Source organism: Lipophrys pholis, assembly GCF_963383615.2.
Source record: "Lipophrys pholis genome assembly, chromosome: 11".
Classification (NCBI taxonomy): Eukaryota; Metazoa; Chordata; class Actinopteri; order Blenniiformes; family Blenniidae; genus Lipophrys; species Lipophrys pholis.
Window position 1 is genome coordinate 22,804,848 of NC_137631.1, and position 22,946 is coordinate 22,827,793.

Here is a 22,946-nt window from a genome sequence, read left to right on the forward strand (position 1 = left end):
CGTTGGAGCGGGGTGCATGCCGAGTTTCGTCCAAGTCAGAGTGCGATGGAAATGTGAGATAACAATATGACACGAAAGAGACAAAAATGTCCTATTTCTGATATGCTGTTGAAAATGACCCTGCGTTAGATTTCTCCAGTGTGGGCTTGCAGCTCACTGCAGGACCTGTATGTCTGTCAGACCCGACAAACCAAGGTTCAGAGGGCCGCCCCGGACACGCCCTTTGACAAAAAGTCATAATTTTCCTTTTGAGTCATCATCGACATATATTTTATACTCATAACACCACAATTAAGGTTGATATGGTAAGTAGTTAATAATAACATACAATTGTAAAACATGCTCTTTCCTGTTGCTGCAACACTGGTCCACCATGCATGGAAAATCTTGCAGTAAGGCAGCCCATTTTAGATATCCCAGATTAGATATGCTGTCCTCTCCGAAATGATGTTTATTGCAGCAAATGAGTAAAATAAAAGCAAAAGAGAAAAATGTTTAATCGCGACTTGGAACAAACGATCACTTTACACAACGTGTTTAATAGAGGAAGGACTGGAGCATCCGACACACGAAGCAAAACACTGAAGCCAAAGTTTTCCTCACAGTCATGATAGAGATAAACCCTGATCGTGATTCCATTTGAACAAAACTCACTAACACAGAAGTGAAGCTGGAAATAAATGTTCCCACAATTCAGATAAAAACACAAACTGGCAAAAGGAAAAAAAACAAAACAAACAACTGAGATATTTAAGCAAAGATGGATGATGGGGGAGGTAGATAGAGCTGAGCTGAAGGAGGTGAGATTGACAACAACAAAAAACACTCAAAAAAAGTCATTTCTTCTTCATTGGTTTACTTTGCAACTTGGTGCCACAAGTCCACCAGCTTCATCTCTTCTAAAGTGCCTGATTTTCCTCAGAAAACTAAAAACTGGCAGCCAATGTGCGTTTAGTTTAGTTATGTAACAAATGTGCAAACAAGTCAATGTGTTGCACTCTGAGACTGAAGCCGACTCAAAGGAGATTTGCACATGGATATCCTGACATGTACAAAAATACATTTACAGCTGAGGTGATGGATGATTAAAGATGAGTAATAGTCTGAATTTATCTAAGTTAAAGAGAACAACTAATTCTTGGGAATGATAACGGTCGAAGAAATAGACTGGCTGTTAATGGAAATGACCAGTTTGCTATGCACTTCACAGATTGAGCCTATGTAGCTATATAGTGAGGCCACATGAATACATCCTGAGAAAAAGCATGAGGGGTGATGGTGTGTGATGAGACTTGTTGGAGCCTGAAAAATTTGTGTGGCAGGGAATTAAAAATAAATAAATAAAAAATCACAGGCAAAACAAAGCCGCTGATGTACAGCTGATTGATGATTACTCGCTATTCACGCCTTCGAAACAATGAGCTAATTTAGAGCTTCAGTGAAAGTTTCCTTCCCTGTGGATCACAAAGTGTCAGGTTGAATACTTTCATCTGTGTTTCAGTGAAGTGAGGAGTGTCGGAAAACAACACAAGGGTGGAAGACGGAGAGAAAGGATTCAAATGAGCCGACACGGGGACAGTCAGAAGTGAACTCAAATTCATTGTGGGCAACAAAATGAATGATTTGACATTTTTTTCTGCAAATTTTTCATAGGTTGTGTCAGTGATTAAATAAAAAAAAAGTGGGCTGTGGCCCCCTGGTGGTCTCTGAAAGTGTTGCAGGTGGGCCACAAACTACATAAGAAGTTTTCATTTTTCAATATTGTATCTACGTTTTGTATTACAACGAAAATAAACACAGATACATATTTCTAACTAGAATTGAATAAAACTGACAATATAGAGTGAGTAAATTCTTTCTCATTGTTATTTTTTGATAGTCACCCGGTTTGGGTCTTGAAGTTGATTTGCCAGTGAAAAGTGTGTTTTCCTCTGACAATTTACTGTGAATGTGAAGCAGACAATACTTGTCTGCAGCTTGCCACTGTTTGTACATCATGTCTTCCATGTGTGCTTAAAAAAGTGTTGAAGAAATGTGGGCGACTATTATTTTTTATCAGTATTATGATTATTATTATAGTTTATCTAAGAATTTCTTCAACGGAATTCACCTCAATTTTGTATTCCAATACCATTTTTAAGTGAAGTTTGGGAATAAATGTGTAATAAGAGAATGGATATAAGATGTTAGCTATTCACTAGTAGTAAGTGGTAAGCAAGTAGTACTAGTAAGACCAGAAAGGTTTGAAAATGGCATCATGTTAAATTTGGTTATTTGTTCAAGTTTAAAAGCATGTGTTCTAATAGTTGTGGCGTTTTCTGTTATATTTGCAGCTCTAACATAAAAAGGAAACATTTTGAGTTCATGAGGTCAGCCCGCTCAAGATTAAATTGGGGCATATGTGGCCCTGAGCTGAAATAAACTTGACCCACCTGCAGTACAGGGTAGGAAAATGCACCTGAATGTATTTTGAGGATGAAACACACTGGCTTTCCCACAATGCACTGAGCCCTGAGGTATATAAGTCGTGCGCCCAGTCACTTCATCACATTTCCAAATATTGCCATACACAAGGCCGTCTCTGGTTGGAGTATGAGGCTCTGTGACTTTACATTTTTGCAGCCATGACTTTGAGACAACAGTGCAAGATGATCAGCAAAACTGCTTACACAGCAATTTTTCCCACACTAATTATGCTTTCGTGGAACAAACTGTGCACAAAACACTGTGGTGATTCTTGCACTGCAGGTTTATGGCCTGCCAAAATCAAAATAAGTGGTGCATTTACACAGCGGCTGCAGCCATCTGCAGGCCGGAGTGAAAATCATTAGCCAGTGAGAGCAGCCACGTTTCCAAATGACGGGTTGTTCTGCATTGTTTTGCTTTCCAGCGGCACCCTGGGGTGCACTCAACTTCACAGAGCAAGAGCCAACTCTGGAGCTGCTTCAGTAAGACAAGCCTGGAGAGACGGGGGAGGCATTGCGGTGAGGAGGCAGCACGTGTTTGAGAAAGAGTTGTAACAGAAACGGGGAGTGAGGAGGAAACGAGAGACAGCAGAAGAAAGGAACTGCAAGAAGTCGACAAAATAGAAACAGAAGACAGAGACAGAGCAGGGGGTGGGGGTGGAGGTGCCATCCATCTCGTAACCTTATTAAGAATGGATGTTTCTGAGGAGAGAGTGAGGGAGGACAAGAAGGATATGGAGGAAACAAGGAGAGGAGAGGAGAGGAGAGGAGAGGAGAGGAGAGGAGAGGAGAGGAGAGGAGAGGACAAATGATGAAAGGAGTTTAGAGGAGGAGCTACGGGGCTAAGATGAATACGAGGCGAGAAAGAGCAAAGGAGGAAAAACAAGCAGGCAAAGGGTCTAATGAGGAAAATGCAGCCTGTGGGCAGGCGCGCACACACACACACACACACACACACACACACACACACACACACACACACACACACACACACACACACACACACACACACACACACACACACACACACACACACACAGCAATCACTCTAAGCCCTTAGTGCAGACTTCCTCACCATGATAATAATGCCGGGGTCAATAATATTGGAAAATGGCAAAACGATTAACATTTCAAAGTTCAAGGCGAGACAGAAAGTGAGCTCTGAGAGAAAATGCCAGGATGAGCTCACGGCCGATGTCAGGAGGTGTTTTTTCAGACATCCAGTGTGAGTATAGCTCAAATGTCATGATCAGGGCGCGAGGCACAAAGGCAACAAAGAAGAAAGGAAAAATGAACTTGACCAGAAATGGAAGAAATAAAGTAAAAGAAAACACGTAAAAAGACACTTAGACTCATCTAACAAAGCAGATATGTACACCACAGGACTTACATAAACATGTTGACTTTATAATCACCATTTAGCCTCAAATGCATGTTTTTTGTGGCCATGGGAGGAAACACAAGCATGCGCTGGGAGAACATGCAAACTCCACACAGTCCAAGACTTGAACTAGAAGCATTCGGCTGCACCACAAGCAGCTTTGATCACTTATCCACATCACCAGAAAGCCAAACTATGACCAAGCCCATCTACAATGGGAATTATTGTCGCTAAATCGATGAAATGTGCCAATTTTCAAGTTTTTTTTTATGCTTTTTGTATTTTTCACCATGAAATACATGCAGTATTGTGGAGTAATTTCAGTAACCGTAATGCTTGGTTGAGATACTTATTTGAAGTCAATTCTCACCCTCAAGTTTGTTTGTAGAAAACTGGTTTCCAAGAGTGCAGATTATTCACCCCCACCCAGCTCTGCACAGCCACTGAAACTAACAATTTATTGATTTTCATAATTATTTTGGAGAAACAAAGTAAATGGACAGGTAATATTTTTAACTGGGCCAACCAGCTGGCTTCTACACTGTGTGGACCTCACTTTTTGTCTTTTAAAACGTGAATTCAATGCATCTGGACTGGACAATCTTTTTTCTTTTCTTTTCTTTTTTTTTTGAGGAGGGACGCTGCATCTTCAAATTGGGCTACACCCCTTCCACAGGCTCACAGAGAATTGGTTTACTAGGGTACTAGGATTCGCCCTCTGGTCTAATTAGTTTCTTATGAACCCCCTTCTTTATCACCCAATCAATCTATCTAGGCCGTGGTCAGGGTGTGGGCAGGCTGAACTACTTTCTCTTTTGTTTTACACCCCATTAAAAAAGCATCAGCAGATCTCAAGGGACGACGTTTAGAAGGGCTGTGATGAAAAATCGCCCAATAGTATTGATGAGTTGACCTAAATCAACACTGCGCTGCCCAAGTGCCACTTCTAATGCAGAGATCACCCACAGGAGAGCGCGTTAGATAGAAATAAATACATTACAGTAGGATGAGGGGGGTGATTTAGCTTTGGCTGTCACGCGGGGGTCGATAACAATACGGCAGTGAGACGTTTTCATTAATAATGAAATAGCTGTGATAAAATTGGCACGGGTTCAGCTGCTGTGCGTAAAAATGGGAAACTGTACCTCACGGATGTGCCTTTATGATGGCAGATTTATTGATACGGAGAAGTAATTTACAGTCTGATTCTACCTGGTGGCTGTTAAAGTGCACTGATATTCTTTTTTATGTATTTCATTTTATTTTATTTTATTCATTTTTTTTGGGGGGGGGGGGGGGGGGGGGGTGCAGAGGGAAGGGAAAATTAAAGTGCAAAATAAGCGGAGATGAACGGTAGAGTGACCAGCTGGACCCACGTGCCTCGTGCGAAGTGCTAATTTACCGGGGGACGTTGTATCTGCTCTGCCAAACAGGAGTTTACAAGCTCAAATCGTAACGTCGCCTCCGTGCGTAAGTGCGCACCGCATCGCGCTCCGCACGCAGTGCAACCACACCGCACAAGCGACCTGCCGGCGAAAGCCCGGCACAGGCACCGGCACCGGCAACCCGCCCGGTGAGTCTCCATACTCACATCCAGAATGACGGAGATACCTCTCCGAGGTTCCGGGGCGAAGAACTGCTCCTGAGCCACGGCCACCTCCTCCTTGCTGGAGGCGTACTCCCGGCTGGAGATGTTCTTGTTGTCGCTCATTTTGGTGACGATCCAGCGGACGAGCCCGTCGATTCCACCGGGCTGGGCGCCGCTGTTTCCGGACTGCGCTGCCGTCGCGGACTCGCTGTCCTGACCGGCTACGGGTTTCGGCTGGTCGCGGCTTTCCTGGGCTCGAAGTTTGGCTTGTTCTTTGTTGAGCAGTTTGTGGACTCCGTCCCTACAGTAGCGCGCTGCCTGCTCACACATCCTTTTGCTGCGGAGCGCTCATGCTGCGCTCTATGGGGGAGAGAGAGAAGCCCCCCCCACCCCCAGCTCCCCTCTTACATCACAGCACCCACTCCAAAACACACCCACCCTCCCTTCATACCCTATATATCCAACATCAACCGAGGAAATAAATATTATATAAATTTCTGCACACTTACTTTGAGTGTGTTGCACTTCAGTGAATTTACATCTCTTATAACACTCCAAGTGCTTTGAATGTTCCTGGAGTGTTAAGAATGTTTTCAGTGCTGGGGAGGCTCCAAGTACGAAACAACAGCTCTAAAATGCTAAAATGCACAAGTTATTGTTTAATTAAGGGACTTGAGTGAGGGAGACATTTACTCTCATCGCAATGAAGCTGCAGATCACTTCCAATTATTTGAAATTAAGACCTTTTGTCTGAGCTCGTGGCCTCTGGCTGGAGGACCCCCCCCCCCCCCCTCCGCCCTGCAGGTTACCTGCTTCAACACACTACGATCAGGTGTGTTGCTCAGGTACAGACCTAAACTGTGCAGGACAGATAGGGGTCTTCCATGACCAGGATTGGAGACCCCTTGAGGTGTAAGACAGATCAACTTTTTGTTTTGTTTTATCTATGACTAACCAACGACAATAAAGCTCTCCCTCCCTCTAAACACACCAGGAGCAGTGAGCCAGCGGCTTTCGTGTGTCTTGCTGTGTCGCAAAGGGAGGATCAGAGGATTCCCCCCTTTCCTCCTGGAGTTAAAAAAAAAAGAGGGGGGGGGGGTGGGGGGGTCTCTCTGGAACTGTCACTCCAGCACCACATTATAGAGGCTCGCGTCCGTGCGCGTGCACGCGAGACGCGACAGATCTAACCTTTGGTAATGAGCGGCTCCCCCGGCTCTGCCCTTTCCGCCCGGCTACCGCGTCTCTCCTGTACAACAGCACACTGGGTGGTTTGGACAAATGAACTCCTGGTGGAGAGTTGGCACTTTAACGCGGAGGTAATCAACATGACCAAACAGGCACAAAAGCCAGGTAAATTATGCGCGTTCCACGCAGGGATGAGTGGATGGAATCACTTGACGTGATTGCCCCCATGTGGCAATGAGCGTACTATAGCAGGCAGGGGCAAGTCTGTTTTCTCCTCTGCAGGATTTATTCAGTAAATTATTAAATATTCACAAACTCATTTGTGCCAACTAATTATTTAAACCGCATAAATACACACGATGCAATCCTGGTCAGGGATGGAGGAGCTCCAGAGGCCCCCTGGATGTCTTCGTTCTTTTGGAGGTGGTACTTGTCCTCCCTTTTCACACAGATCTTTAGGCTGTCAGCCTAAAAATGGAACGACACATTGAGGTACATCATTCACATACATTGCATTGTGTATTTATACATTTGAGGGAATTAATAATTCAAGTATGAGTACCAAAGATGAGAAGTTGTATGCACACTCAACAGGAAAAATGTTATTATAAATATGGAAGTGAAAAAGCCAGATTGCAGACTGATTCCAGGCTAAATTTAAATAAGCCTCCTTCATGCAGGATGACAGTAGCCCCACTGTAAATACGGGAAAGTAAACCAGCCAAAGTTTTCTTTCTCTAATAAATGGATTGGATTTCAAGCCCAGTGGCTGTGTGATATTGTTTTTATTCTTAGTCATTTCCTGAAATAATAGATGTCTTCTGTTTCTTGATCTTTTGGACTCCTTGTAGAATCCAAATCTGCCTGAGAGTTAGGTGACATTGTGTCGGGGGAAGATGTGTTTGCCAACAATTCTTCAGGACCTAGTGAGTTGACCTTTCCCCGCCATCAGCTGATGAAGCTGGAAACAAACCTCCACACTGACCTTTGACCCCTCATTAGTACCTGGAGACACACTGTCACCCTGGGTTGACCACAATGAAATCTGGACAATCCGACCGGACAAGACAGATATTCACTGATAATAATATTCTACTAGATTTTATTAAAAAACTTGCCAAGATTGTTAATTGTTGATAGTGCTTACTTATCATTTATTAAGTAAAGTGAACTTACTATTTCTCCCCACCCAGGGTCATTATATCCAACTGTAGTGCTTAAAAACTCTGATGGATTATGGGTATTGTTGTATTTGGTGTTTTGAAAACTGAGTGAAACATAGTAAAGATAACAAGATTCTTTTTGTTGTGTGGATGAATTTAAAAACATTGGTTCACATTACATTATTCGTGTTCCCAAAAAAACAACCTCACAGTATCTTATATTTTGTAAAATGTACTCATCGGATGTCTTTTTCTCAGTGTATACAATAATAATAACAGGGTCAGGTGACAGCAAGTAAATTAAATTACCATAGGCTTTTTTTTATTTCAAAGACCCTCAAACATAAACAAGAGCCACTTGACCAGATATCACATGGGAACTTCTCTTAATGACTCCTATAGACGTTTTATGAGTTCAAGAAAAGAAAAAGCAAGAAAAAGCAGAGGAATCAAGATTTCTCCACACATGTTGGTCACTACAGGTTTCCTTCAAGACTTCTGTAGTACAACCAGATTCAACAGCATTAAGCACATCTGGATTATGAGCCTCTCAGTCAAAAACACCAAGAAATAATAAAGATCTGCTATAAAATTGGACGCTGTTTTAGAAAAAGGTGCAGAAACACTCACCCATTGCACATGTGTTGACAAATCTTCAGACATATGATCTAAATTAAATCAGAGGACTAAATATGACTCAACATTATCCTTTTCCATTCCTGTTCTAATACAGTTGATATATTATCAATGCTGAATACGTTTGTGTTTCCATAAATGCACAAAATCGGCACCATAACTTCACATAAACATTTCCTTTATTTGACTGTCTTCACCCTAACTTAGATAAAGCTCGTACAAAGTATGAATTGATCCCGAGAGGAGCACATAAGATCCATTTTTATTGGCTATTGTGCATACAGCTGTTTTATTTTGGGGTTGAGAATGAGTTCGTGTACCTAAATCTGAAACGCTTTACCTCAAATTTGGCTTTAAAAGTAACAAGGTAGAACAAGTACTTAGGTTTCTGCTCATTATGAGATCTTACCTGAAAAAAAGAGGTTAAAGTTTGGCATGAGGATCAGAAACATGCAGATCGAGTTTATTCTTTACACTCATTTAAAAACAATTAAGAAACTGAACAGATACTTAGTACATAGACAATGATGCACTGAAGTACATGAACACCATTCCATGATAATTTAATCCACTCAAATTGGAAAATGTGTTTAAAATCTTTGGTTAGCAGTAGTATCATTAAACCTAATACAGATAGTATTATTCAGACACAAGTTCTCATTCAGGTAATACTCATTTAGACAGCCAATCGACACAATCAGTGCCTATGATGAAGATCACCAGATATAAAGAGAAAATCATTTTCACAAGCGTCGGTGGAAGTTGAGTTATATATATAGTTTAATATTGTGCCATCGCAAATACAATTTAAGTATAGTTGCTTTGAGGCTCCTGGAAATGTAAAAATGTTCTCTTCACAGTGATGGGAAGACAAATTTATTTCTGAAATGTTATTATATGCCAAAACAGTGAGCAGAAGCCACAATGTGAAGTAATCTAATGTGCCCTTTCTTGTCTCATGGAAGGTTAAGTTGATTGTATTGTACTGCTGCTGTGTGGGGAGTCAGGTCAGAGTTTTGGCAGACGGCTATTTACAGTGGCGTCTTCGGCAGGTCGATCCGTGAAGAAATAAGGTGCGATTTACCAAGATTAGAAGACATATCATAGTTTTGTGATCTTACCAATTTTCTTTATTCTCTGCAGAAATTGCTGCATTAAACATTTATATGATTAATTGTGGTCGTAGATACTGATATTGCAGCGGTGGTTTGTGGGTCTCAGCACAGATGAGGTTTGTAGGTGGAAAGTACACACTAAGCCAAACACTTCAGTGGCCACATTCAGCCCTATTTTGTCTTGAGTGTTATGGACCAGTAAAACAGTTTCATAATAGACGTTCAATTTAAACTTCAATGTTTTTTTTCTTTGTTATTGTGCAAAGTATTTGTGATGTAAATGTCTGTAGTGCCACAAAAAAACAAAAAACAAACTACGATCTCAACATAAAGACAATTTTTATGATGCCTCCTGGTGCAAAATATCGTGAAATGTAAAAAAAACCCATAAAAAACCTCTCCTATAGTTGTTGCATCATGCATGTTTTTAGAAACTCGCCATAACAACATGGCTATTGGCTAATGCTAGTTTGCTATCTTTCATGGCAGCATTACCGAGATCTCAGCTCAGGTCTCAGTGTTGTCTCGTATCCTCTGAGCTTCAGAAATTTTTTTATTTTTTTATTATATGTTTTCTTTCAAATTTTTACCATTTGCTTGGTGGTTTGGTGGACCAGCTTTGGCCCATGGACCTTATGTTTAACACCCCTACGAAAAAAGAAAGAAAATTCACCCCCTGGATACAGAACAAACACACAGAGGTGAGATTCGTGTAACTAAAGGTTTCATGTAGATGCAGCAGATGCCTTAAAAATATGTATCACTTTAAAACACTTTAGTTCAAATTTATGAAAGGACTAATTCATTCTTTTGAATACCATTCTGAACCATCATTTTATTCTGCATAACACAACAGCACTTCATAAGCTTTTTTTTTTTTTTTTTTTTTTTTAAGTTCAGGGGCACTCAGATAATTAAAACTAACTGAAAGGTGCTTTTTTTCCGCCTAGTCTCTAAATCTGTCAACATTTGCTGCCTCTTCCAAATGAGTCAAATCAATGTCTCACATTAACTAATGCTGGCCTTTAACCATGCCCACAATGGGAAGCGACACAGCTGACAAGGCTGCTTTTTAGGTTTTATGCCTTCTGGATAAAGTCCCTGAGCCAATATCCAAATGACTAATTTGCTGGTTTCGTCACGTGTGAAAACCTTTCGGCCGCATTGCTGCGTCGTGTGTAAGTCATAAATACACAGTCGAGAAAATGAAAGTATTTCATGAAAGCAGCTGCCTTAAAAACGCATAACATGACAATAATGTCATACTGTATTGAACGTCACATGAAAATTATCAATGGATCAATGTGCCATTTTTGGTTTTATAAAAAAAAATATATCAGGTGAAAATGTCCTCTTTTAAACATCCAATGTATCAAATACAACAATTTCTAATGTCACTGAGGAAGTGTGGATTTTCTCTTCCATCTACTCAAGTATCTTACCACAGTGCGAAACCTGTGGGTGTCACAATAAGTGTGAATGTGTCGCTCCTTGTTCAACCTACACTGGACTTCAACCACTAATCCATCCTTCCATAAAGAATACTACATAGTTTCTATAAGCTTCTGTTCCTGCACTGTATCAGTAAATCTTTTATGTTTATTTTATGTTCACAAACTACATGCACTTCATTGTCTTTAGAAAGGCACAACATGCATCATGTGCACTCGGCTCACCTTTACCGGCGTAAGGCAGCGAACTTACCAAGAATTACACTTTAACGTCATCATATCTTTTATACTTTAGTAAATATTTCAAGTTTTCTTTTTCTCTTTTAACATTTCTATGTTATGTGAATGGAAAAACCTTTGAACTCGACTGTCATCTCCTTAATGGCGATGTCATTCCTTTACAGAGGTCTCACTAAAGTTCTTGGAGATTTGAAAATGTGTTATAGACGAGTTCCTCATATTCTTTTAATGTTTTATACAATACTGAGCTCTGGTATTTCACAATACGTGTTAATTGTTAATGAGTGTTGTGGGGGGCGCCTGTGTGTTTTGAGCTGCTTAAACAAATCAATCGTCTGTAAAAGATCAATGAAGTGTTTCAAAAATAGATTGAGCATAACATCCAATATGATGTCAAACAGGCAAAACACATGAGTGTTCATTAGAAGAAATATAGTGCAGTTGTGTTTTCACAACTCTCACCATATCTAGAAATCCTGCACAAGTTATAGCTTTTTTTAATGTGCAGAAAAAACTTGAATTAATTTAATACTGTTTTAAAGTTTCATTTTCCAAATTTATCTAAAAAAATGATGCATGCTATGTTCAGTAGTGTAAACTCTCTCTATATAATTCTGTATCTGTATTAAAAAGTACTCCAGTCACATCTCTTTGCTAGTTGAGGTTGAACTGCGACAGGCTGTGACAGTTACTGTAACCTGTGAAGAGAACAAAACAACGATTATTCTCATAACTTGCATCATTACTCAGCTCCACTCCTGGGCAGATGTGTGTTTTAGATGGTGCGATGGGCACATCTGCAGGGGAGGTCTCAGTTCTCCGCCGGAATAACAATCAAAGAGCAGGACACATTATCAAATTCTTTTCAAATCTCTATGATGATGTTCGTCCTCGGTATATTTTGTACTTCTGATGAGCATATCGGGTCTGGTTCTGCAGGTTAAAATGGACTTTTCAATTGCTCATGTCTTCATTAAAGTGATGTTATCTGTGCATCAATAGAGTGCGTGTAGAGGTTTATGTTTCATAAGCACCACTCTGCATGCAAAATAATGTCAATGTGATTATTTCCAAGTCAGCATGGAAGTTTTTTTCAGATCTATGTAAAAAACAAATAACCAACAATCTGTTTGACAGAAATATAGCTCAGCTTCACCTTGTACCAAACCACCAGTGTGTTTAAGGAGGATTTTCTTCTTGGACTGGTAGTGCAGGACTACAAAGGACATGATGTGCTGGTCTAGGAAGACCACCACATCCTGACCATTTAAAAGGGAAAAAGTGGATAACATTACTTATAAAAAGTCTCTAAATCGGCTAATATTCTCACTAGATGTCTTCAAGAAGCTTCCACAATCCGGACAATCCTGTTGTCTGTACCATTCATTAAATTCAATTCACTAATGTCTCCATGAAAAGTCACACTCCTCCTCTCTGGTGGTGGTTGTGCTAAAGGTTACAAATGCGCCTCACAGCCTGACTGGCAGAGGCAGATGCTGCGGATCGTCAGCAGGGGGCGTAACAAGCCTGCAAACTCAGGAGGGAGGAAGGAAGTGCTGCTGGGGTGAGAACTGGAGCGCCACAATAATAATAATAATAATAATGCATGGGTTTGCAATAGTGCTTTTTTTCTGGAAACTCAAAGCGCTTTACATTGCATTATTCATTCACTCTACACTTGACGGTGGTAACCCACTGAGCAAGCAACGTCCAGAGACGTCCAAAACACGTGAGTAAATGTTTATCAGCCCTGCCAAGGGTCATTTGGTGAGTTTGTATGTCTAGCAGTGTTTGGAGTGACTGTAATGTGAGGTCAGGCCAGGGGTCAGAGGCAAAAATACAAGATTATTGGGTCAAAGTTATACAAAGGACAGCCGATTTGTTTCCTGACAGAAACTCTTGGCATAGTTTCCTGATCTGAAGAGCCCCCCCAGAGAGAGAGAGAGAGGGGGGGGTGTCTTCAGACCCGCTGATCCTAAAAATGCTGCTTCCACAGTAAAACTCTACATTTGCATCTCACCTTGATATTCAGCTTGACATCCTGGAGGTGTAACAGCCCCACTGGCAAAAGAACCGCGGTGACTGCAGATATTTGTGGCTTTGCTTGCAGCTCTTTTGGACTCAACGTTCTCCTCCCTCACAAATCTCACAAGATTGAATATCAGGAAATTAAAGGTGTTGGGAAATTCCCACCTCGGAGCACGAGAACGATGCTTTGAGCTGACATATGGGGGGGGGGGAGTGAGTGTGCACATGAAGGTCCGTGTTTCAACGTGTGAGAGTGTGCTGCTGACCTATCCAAAGTCAAGAGTTTCTTTGTTGTTCCTGGACAATCTGTTCAAGAGGGCCCCGTGTGACTTCTCAGATTGAACAGACGCACTCATGGAGAAACAATCGGCCTTAACGGTCAGTGTGAGCGGCGCTGACTTCCTCTTCACCCTTGGAGTCGGTCTGAAGCGCACGTCTTCCTCCCGGGAAGGCGTGAAGGACACGGACAATGGGCGACCTACAACAAAGAGTTCACAGCAAATGATAGATCTGTTGTTTTCTGTGGTTTTACTCGAAGGTGAGGAGACACTTGTTTTGTTTTAACACAGACCATAAGGCCTCCGTATTTTAGTTTCCAACAAAAGAGGACACTCAGCTCGGCCTTGAGACACTTTAATCAAGTGTATCAAACGTATTTTAACCGAGGAGCCGATTAGAGCCACAACAATAAGATGAGAAGAAAATAACTTATAAATAACAACAACTCATAGAACTCCTAGAAGTACACGTTTCAGAGAAAATCCTTTTCTGGGTTAGTTTCATCTAAAGACACGAGGTGTCAGCATCTGACCTCTCAAATGCTGTTGTTTAGTGTACTTTTTTCCCTCCTTAAAAATCTGCCTCCTCCTCCTCCTCCTCCTCCTCTGTCTGCCCTTTTCTTCTGTAGAGCCTCTTAAAGATACACATGGTCACATAAAGTCATCAAACATCTCAAATGTACAAAGGCAGCAAACATAGACGACACAAGTCGAACTCATGTAAGATCTGAGAGACCATCCCACCAAAGTACTTCCATAAATTATCAATTGTCTCACACCTCTTCTGCATTTTGTCTTCTACTTATTTAGGGATCAGAGGCTTTATGAGGCCCTGTAGGTATCTTCAATGGACGGGAGTGTACTGGCTCGATGTGGATGATTGTAATCACAGTATTTTTATTTGTGGCCTCAGACTTGAACCTCTTTGCTAAATTAGATATTAGCAACAAAGGGAAACTTTCTATTGGTACATTACACATCTTTGTCACCAACGTTTTACAAGCTTCAAGGCTGCTAAATGGATGCCGTTGGACAAGCCTGGTTTGTATGCACTGCATACAATGTTAATCTTATACTGCATTTCTTTCAGTACAATAGTTTTTACAAAACCTAAACAAGTTGTACATTTTCAACAATGAATGCAATGTCAGCATTATGCTGATGACTGAAAAGAATATTGGTGTAAAATCAATAAATTGTCCTTCATTTGTGGGTGCATGGATGCAGCACTATATTTATTTTATATTTTTTTTAATAATTCACTTTCATTGTGCAGCTCTGATGATAATGCTGCTTTGTTAATCAGGTCGCTGGCACCGATCAATCAGCTCATGTTTTGCTATGAAAATATCTATTACTAAAATTCTGAAATCAACAATAAATTAAATTAGAATTTGAGGCATTTAAATGATTAAATGATTTTGACACAATTGTCTTATGCTCATCTCTGGATGAGCATAATTTTTCTGTTTCCCAGATTGTCATTGTGCTCTACTTCATCTTCATATGTTGCTTCCAGCTCTGACGCAGGCACAGTAGATACTGAAAGTTGACAGCAGCGTGTACCCGGGGCTACCACTGCATTTCAGCTGGGAGTAATAGTCGCCATAGTTGTCAAGCTATTCTATAGGAAGACCTTCTCCAGTGGTCCTGGGGGGAAGCAGCAATATGTTGTTTTCATCATAACCCTTCATCAGACGGAGGAGCTGCATGGAATAAAGATATGAGAACATGCAAGGGAAGAAAAGAATGAAAACAATTTGAAGGGGATTAAAATGAAGTGCAGGTACTAGTGGAAGAGACAAGACGAGAGAGGGGGCTCGCTTTAGGAGTGTTAAATGGTAAAGAGAAATTACATTTTAAACATGAAAATCAGCTATGATGTTATGCAATTGTATTTTAGGTATCCCCTTAATTATTGCTTCCATAAACTCATACAAATAAATATCTGACATTATGCAATTGAGGTGGTTGTCGACATGTTGAAGATGTGAGTTTATAATATATTTGATATTATTGCTTGATGACATTCAGTTTGTCCCACAGGATGACCTTTCATTGCAAAGAAACCACAAACTGTGAACATATAAATGCTGAAGGCTGCAGAAATTCTGCAAAACCAAGAAGTGACAGGCTTTCACCATCATCAGCATGAATACAAAAAAAAAGAGCAAATTTTTCTTACAGAAACCCACAACATTCAACTATTTGTTAAATTTTTCATCGCAACATAATGAAAAGAATTAATCCACTTGGGTTTTTTTTGGGACATTTTACTATATATTTACATTTAAGTGTTAATTTATTAAAATCTATAGAGGTGGTCATATGACTTACTAAAGATTAATTTGAGTCTGATAAGAAGTATTTGTAAATCATCCACTTGACCTGATTTTACGGCAAATAATCACAAGATGGCACCACAGCGAGAGAACATACGGCTCCTTCATTAGCGCCCCTGATTAGTCTGCCATGCACACACTGAGCAACGCTCACAGTGAAAACATTAACCTACTTTCTATTCTATTACCGACGCGTGACTTCAAGACTTGTAATGTAACCAGTATGAAGCACACCGGGGTGGGAGATTACATATTTCTGTTTACCTTTTGACTTCTACTCAGTCATAACGAACGGTCCTGAGGACATGAGAGGTTAAAAGGGTGATTTAATTCAGTGTTAGTATACTGTGTGGCGCACAACACTGCTAATCTGCAGTAATCTGGTACTACAGCACACTGCACAGCTACAAAAAGTTCAATATTAAGTATGATATACATATATGAATTAAATCACAAAAAGCTATACATGAAGTTACATCTAATTTTAATATATTTTAATATATTATCGACTTGCTGTGTACTTGTGATGCTGTGATATGTTTGCCTATTTAATGTGTATATGTATCTTAACAGGCGTGTCAAACATATGACCCGTGTTCCAAAACTGACCGTGAGAGGGTTCAATCCGGCTGCACAATGACTTTTGCTAGTGCAAAAACTGTAAATGAAACAACGATTTAATTTTTAGTGGAAGTACATGGATATTGTTTCTGATTTATTTGCTCAGGTCAGTAAAGTAGCATTAGCATCAAAGCTACACTAGTTGATTTCTGAAAGACGAGGCACTATAACACCAACATGTACGTATTGTACAATTATGTTAATGCACATAAGATAGATAATGCAATTTAATATCTTTCTAACATTTCTTTGTATTATATTACACTTCAATGTCATCTTTTACTGTCTTCATTGCTGAATTGTAGTTTGTTGCTTAAAGTGGCTGATGTTGGCCTGTCAAGAGTCTGAAATGGGAATTCAGCTTAGGTTATGTAACCAGTGTTCAGGCTTCGGGTTAACAAAGCATTTTGCACCTTTCAAGAACAATGACTTTTAAACTTTAATTTGTTTGCCCCTGCAAAGTTTTCTTCCTTTTCTATAAACTTCAGCATTGTACCAATAATAATTAACACTTATGGACAAAGCTGAATGCTCACCACGCCATCATCAACATTCCCAAATACCTCAGAAAAAACATACCCGGCTAGAAATGATACACTTATGAAGACTCTTTGAAATCCACAGCACTGTCTCACACGACACTTCCTTCAGTCCTGTGAGTGGGCCATCTGTCACACGGAAGAATGAGTGTGTGTGTGTCTGTGTGTGTGTGTCTGTGTGTGCGTGTGTGTGCGTGTGTGTGCGTGTGTGTGTGTGTGTGTGTTTGAACTCACTTTCTTGAGTTTGTTCCACCTCCTCGAAGAAGAACCCCGCGCGTGTCTTTGCCCCAGCAGGCGACTGGACGCAGCCAGAACATTTCCTTTGACCGTTTCTCTCTCAAGCTGCATGTGTAGCAGCTCCTCGTACTGCAAACGTCAGTTAAAAGACGGGAGAGAGGCAAATTAGCAGTAAACTGATAAATTGAAGTCAGGGTAAATAAACACTCAAGTGTTACTGAAAGTATTTCAGGCTTATGTCAGCAGGGGAATGTCACCAATAAAGTATCTCCACGTACATTTGACAAGCTCCCTTAAAGAGTGTGCAAATACTTTATCACACATATTGGATGATACTCACGTTTTAAAGTCAATGACCATGTAAGAGCACTTATTTAGGGGGCTGTGGTGATGGAGAGGTCTGATATTTGCAGCTTCCAAAGGATCCGCCGCACACCCAAAGTACTGAAAAAGATAGGTTACAGGCATTACATTGAAATGTGTTTGCAATTGAACAAGAATAATTCATCCAGGTTTGGGGGGGGGGGGGGGCTGTCCGAGCTCAGATTGTGTTTGTGTCAGACAGAACTATGACCACACATCGTCCTGACTTTGTTAACAGTATACTGCAGTTTAGAATAGTCTCCTTGAGGGTTTTACTATTTTACGTTGTAATTTGTTTGCAGAACCTGCCCGAACCCGCCTCAAAAGAACTCAAAAGGAAAATATAAACAAAAGGCAGAGCAGTGAGGATGCACTCTGCCCGAAGCATCTGCGCCTCTGGAATGAAATGAATTTGATGGATGCTGTCTGTTTATCATGGCCATTGAATTAATATTAAAGAATCAGACAAAGTTACATTTTAACGGGGTCAGCAGAGCCAGCATTCCCCACATTGTTGCTTTTGCCCTTAATGATGTGCTCGTGTTTTTGGTGGAACTGGAGTTAACTGGCCGTCCAGTCTACAATTTATTTGACGATTTATTTAATGAAAACAAATGAAGATCGCGCCATTGTTTTCTTATAGAAAATTGTATCTTTGTCCTAGCTGTCCGTCTGCTGGTTTGTTCCTGGTCTGGAGAGAGCTGGAGTAAGGAGTATATAGCTACGTCTCACAAAATCAAAAAAACAAGGCCAAATCCCAATTTGTAACAAATTGGGATCAAGAGAGAGAGAACACAAATATATGGCAGAAGAAATGATCATCTACGTAAGTGTTTGTATTGTGCATTGTCAATGAATTGCATTTCATCCCACTCAATGTTTCCCACGCTTACATGCTAATTACTCATTTACAGACTGTAAAAGTGCAGGTAGTCTCTGTTGTACATCCACCAAAAGCTCTCCTCGGACTCTATCGGCCTTCACAGCTGTTCTGTGCAGCTCCACCACATCGCCGAAGCATTTCCTCTGCTGCAACACAATCACAGCATTGCATTATTGCGGTAATGAAGGGCTGTGTCTCAAATGTGTGCCGGGATGATAAAATGACCATTGGGGAGATGTCGGCGTCAACCACAAGATTTGTGCAGAACTAAAGGGGATTAGAATGAAAAACTGAGAAACACATACAGTGCTGGAGGCTAAATCACTGCCCAGGGAGGCGGCACTGTTCTGCAGCCGAGGATCAATGAGCTGGGTAAACAGTATGTTGCAGAACACCGAGGTGTTTTTTTACTGGTCGTACCTGACAAGACAGGCATCATGATGCCTTAACTAGAGATCACTGCACAATTTACATACCGCATGCTTATCTGTGAGTACAAATTCTAATCCTTGGGAATACTCCTTCTCCAGTCATGGTGATGTCGTGTGGTAGGAGGAAGCTTCCTCTCATATTGGGGGTGCTGTAGAGCACGTGGAGACGATGCTCTGTACTAGTGATGTGCAGATCAATACCATAATATTGATACTTTAAATGCTCCACCAGTGTGTATTTGGATCGATTCTCAAGTGGAAATATTGATATTTACAATGTATAATGTGGTTTTTACATGATGATGTGTCTGTGGGTTGTTGTTGTTTTTTTTTTCATTGAAGTTAGAATTGATCAAGATACTTAGTTCCTTTTTCCTGCTGGTTTTAAAACTGCTTATTTCCTGTGATGCTAATGTGTCTGTATAAATACATTTCCCAAACAAGCTGGAACTCGAGACGGTCATATCAGAGGACCAGATTTGTTCAGATGGTGTCTGACTGCTAACACAGTCATGTTTGGAGCCAAAATAAAGAAAAAGAGCAAATACTATTTGCCTCAGTGTTTGTATGATGACCATGATTTTAAAAAACTAACAAGACCCTTCTTCTTAGCTTCGCTTGCCCTGACACAATAGTCATTTGTACAAAGTGTTGGCACTGTATTAGTGTTGGCAATCGTTCATGCACCTAAGATTTTTCGCCTTTTATCCAACTGGCTTCATCATCAGCTCATGCCGTTCCCTTGACTCGGCTGGCTCGTCTTTGATTTGATATCGGCATTGATGTAACCCTGACACACATTCAATTTGATGAAATCCCCCTCACCTGTAAACATTCTCTGAAACTGACCTCAGCAGGGATAACAAATTTGGCATCTACAACTTTTTTGATTCTGCCTAAAAAAACAACAACAACTAATCGAGATGTATATGTTGTAAAATGACGTTGTATTAAAAAACTAATAGCTTCAGAAAATCTTGAAATAGTCTAAAGGTCTCTCCGGATGTTTTCATAAAGTTTACACAATCCTGTTGTGTCATTTTTGTCACTGGTCCTGCCAAAAAAAGTGTTAGAAAAGTAATGGCTTCCATCATTGCTTTTAATTAATAATGGTTAGTTTTAAAGAAACAAGAAAACAATTGCTAAGAAATTACATAATATGTTTATTTCCCTCCAAAAAAGTTAAACAAGTATGTTCATAATGATTATTATTATGAACCATAATTAATAGGAAAGGGAAATTGTGTTAGTTTGCATGATTGAAGACAAAACAAAACAAAAAAAATGACAAAACTGGGACTTTGTAATGTTGCTGTTGTTTCAGAACATTTGAACTGATGTGGATGAATCTCAATTTTGACTAGAAGAGACCGAGATTGAGCAGCCAAAGGGAAGAAATGAAGAGCAGAGAGAGAAGACTGCTAACACGCAGGAAGGTGGCACAAATGTTCTGCTGAATAGTTTTTTGTTTTCTTAAATAAATCAAAAATCAATGATAACTGGTCCCAATGGTTAAAAACATGCTTAAAAAGGGAAACCAGACTGTGGAAAGATAGACTGTGGCATTCAGAGTTCATGTGTTTCCTCTAAACTCATTTGTGTCCTGATGACATATAAGAACATTCTCAAGTTTATTCTCTTGCATTAGATTCTCTAAATGCAGAAAAAAGTGCAGTTAGGATGAAAAAAAAGCACTATTATTAGACAAAATATTGATTCTTGATATTTATCAATTATCCATAGTCTCTTAAATTCAGCTAGACTTACATGTATACATACAGATACTGTACATATGTGTAAAATACATGCAAAAGCAGACATATATTAATTAAGTCTAAATAAGACAAATATCAGCATCAACAAATCAATGTGAAGATGTATTGTGGGCAATGATCTGAAGAAAAGTAAGAGAAGTTAGAAATGAGACGTTTTACCTATAGATGGCTATTAAAGTCAGTATGAGCTCGGGATATGCAACCTATGATGCCAATTCTGAGGTTGTTGGTTTATTCATCCAGATAACTTTAGCATGGTAGCCAAGTTGTACCTGTACCTGAAAAATGTAGTTTAGTATAGTAATGGAGTACAAATACTTTCAAACACTGAGATACGTGTTGCTCAAGTATGTGATAAAGATAAATTTAGGTGTGATCCCTCTATGATCAGCAATATAGTTCTCCTATGCTATGTGCCCTAGTGACTCAATGCACCATCTTGTGGTGGAAAATGGAAATGCATACAGGGCATAATTGATTTCATCCCTGCTGCACAATAAACTGATGTCTCTAAAATTATATGGTGACTGTAATTCCTCCAAAATATGGTGGTTATTAAATAGTATGAAAGTTTTAATTAAAAATATTACCTAACATATCTTCATTAGTATGTTTTTGATATTCTTACTGAATCATGAATTGTCTCTCAGTACTTTTTAATGCGTTTGTCTGGAATATTAATATGCATCTGTTGCAATCAGCAGCAATATCATCAGTATACAGCAATCTGCAACCTCTGCTATAAAACACCATGTTTGATGGATTATTTTGGATGCTAAATTGTGTTTAACTTTCAATGGAGCCTCATTATTTTCTCTTTCACGTATCCTCATCATGACACGCAGCTTCACCTCAGACTCGTTCAGCTGAGTCACACAGGAGGTCTCCTTGGTTCTGATTCTTTAGTGCACAAAAGCAACGACCCTAAAACAAGAAACAGTTTTCCAAGAAACTTTCAGAATCCAATCATTACAGATAACCAATAATGCTTGGCACTATGTTGAAACAACATAATTCTAACACATTTTAATTAGTTCTATCAATTCAAATCCAAGCTGAGACTCTTTTCCATGATAGAAGCAACCATCATTTTGTTTGTACTGAAACTTAAAGTCTAAAGAAGAGAAAAACTTTGTAAGTGCTGAATCATTCCCACTGTTTGTCGATGTAGTGAATGTGAGTGTGTGTGTGTGTGTGTGTGTGTGTGTGTGTGTGTGTGTGTGTGTGTGTGTGTGTGTGTGTGTGTGTGTGTGTGTGTGTGTGTGTGTGTGTGTGTGTGTGTGTGTGTGTGTGTGTGTGTGTGTGTGTGTGTGTGTGTGTGTGTGTGTGTGTCTGTCTCTTTGTGTTTGTCCTGTGATGGACTGTTGACCTGTCCAGAGTGTCCTCTTCCTTTGACCCTTGTTAGCTGGGAACGAATCCAGCACCCTGTGACCCTCGACCAGACCAAGCAGCCTGGAAGATGGATGAATGAATTGATGTGTTTGACTGGTGGACCCTGCATTGAACGATAAAGGTCCGGCCATGCAGAGGGTGAAAAAAGCTGCTCATGCTTCTCCTCTGAGTTCAATTTCACAGTGACACCATCTCTTTGCTGACATCTTTGTGACCACGAATAGGAGTTAGTCACTCGCTGCTGCTCACAGGGTTGTAGATGACTGCTTATTAGCAAAATATCAAATATCTATTTGCATAAACAAACAAATAATAAATAAATCACACACTTAATTTCCTAGTTAAGGAATTAATAAGAAGTTCCAATACTTTGGTAGATGAGTTAGACAACTAAACTGACATTCATATTTGAGTCTGAAGAAATTAAACCTCTCTCTCTCTCATATATATATATATATATATATATATATATATATATATATATATATATATATATATATATATATATATATATTCACTAAAATAAATAAAAAATAAGTGTTATTTATCTCACTTGTAATTAAATTGGTTTGGACTGATAAATAAATGTAGAGGTTTATAGTGAGTTACAAAAGTGTGCCAGTAAAGTATTGCAATTGTGCTAATACCATTTTTAGTTTGTGGGAGAAAAGGCATTACAGGCTCATTAAGTATACAAAAGGTACAATATCAAGTTTCCCAATAAATAAATTAAAAAAACAATCATTCCTTTTCCAATTTGAAGAAAATACTTTTCATGAATGTATAAAACAGTATTGAGTGATCTGCATATGTCTTTAGCGGCGCAGAAACAG

At 39.8% G+C, this 22,946-nt stretch overlaps 1 protein-coding gene across 1 annotated transcript in view; it reads right to left on the bottom strand.

Annotated features, from left to right (window-relative positions):
• The window catches only part of necab2 (N-terminal EF-hand calcium binding protein 2), a 142,374-nt gene extending 136,579 nt beyond the window's left edge, over positions 1-5,795 (bottom strand). The window contains exon 1 of the mRNA XM_080474449.1: positions 5,438-5,795. Within this exon, the coding sequence (XP_080330575.1) occupies positions 5,438-5,764 (327 nt within the window). The 5' untranslated portion in view covers positions 5,765-5,795. The remainder of the gene's footprint in view (positions 1-5,437) is intronic.
• Between the last annotated feature and the right edge of the window lie 17,151 nt (positions 5,796-22,946).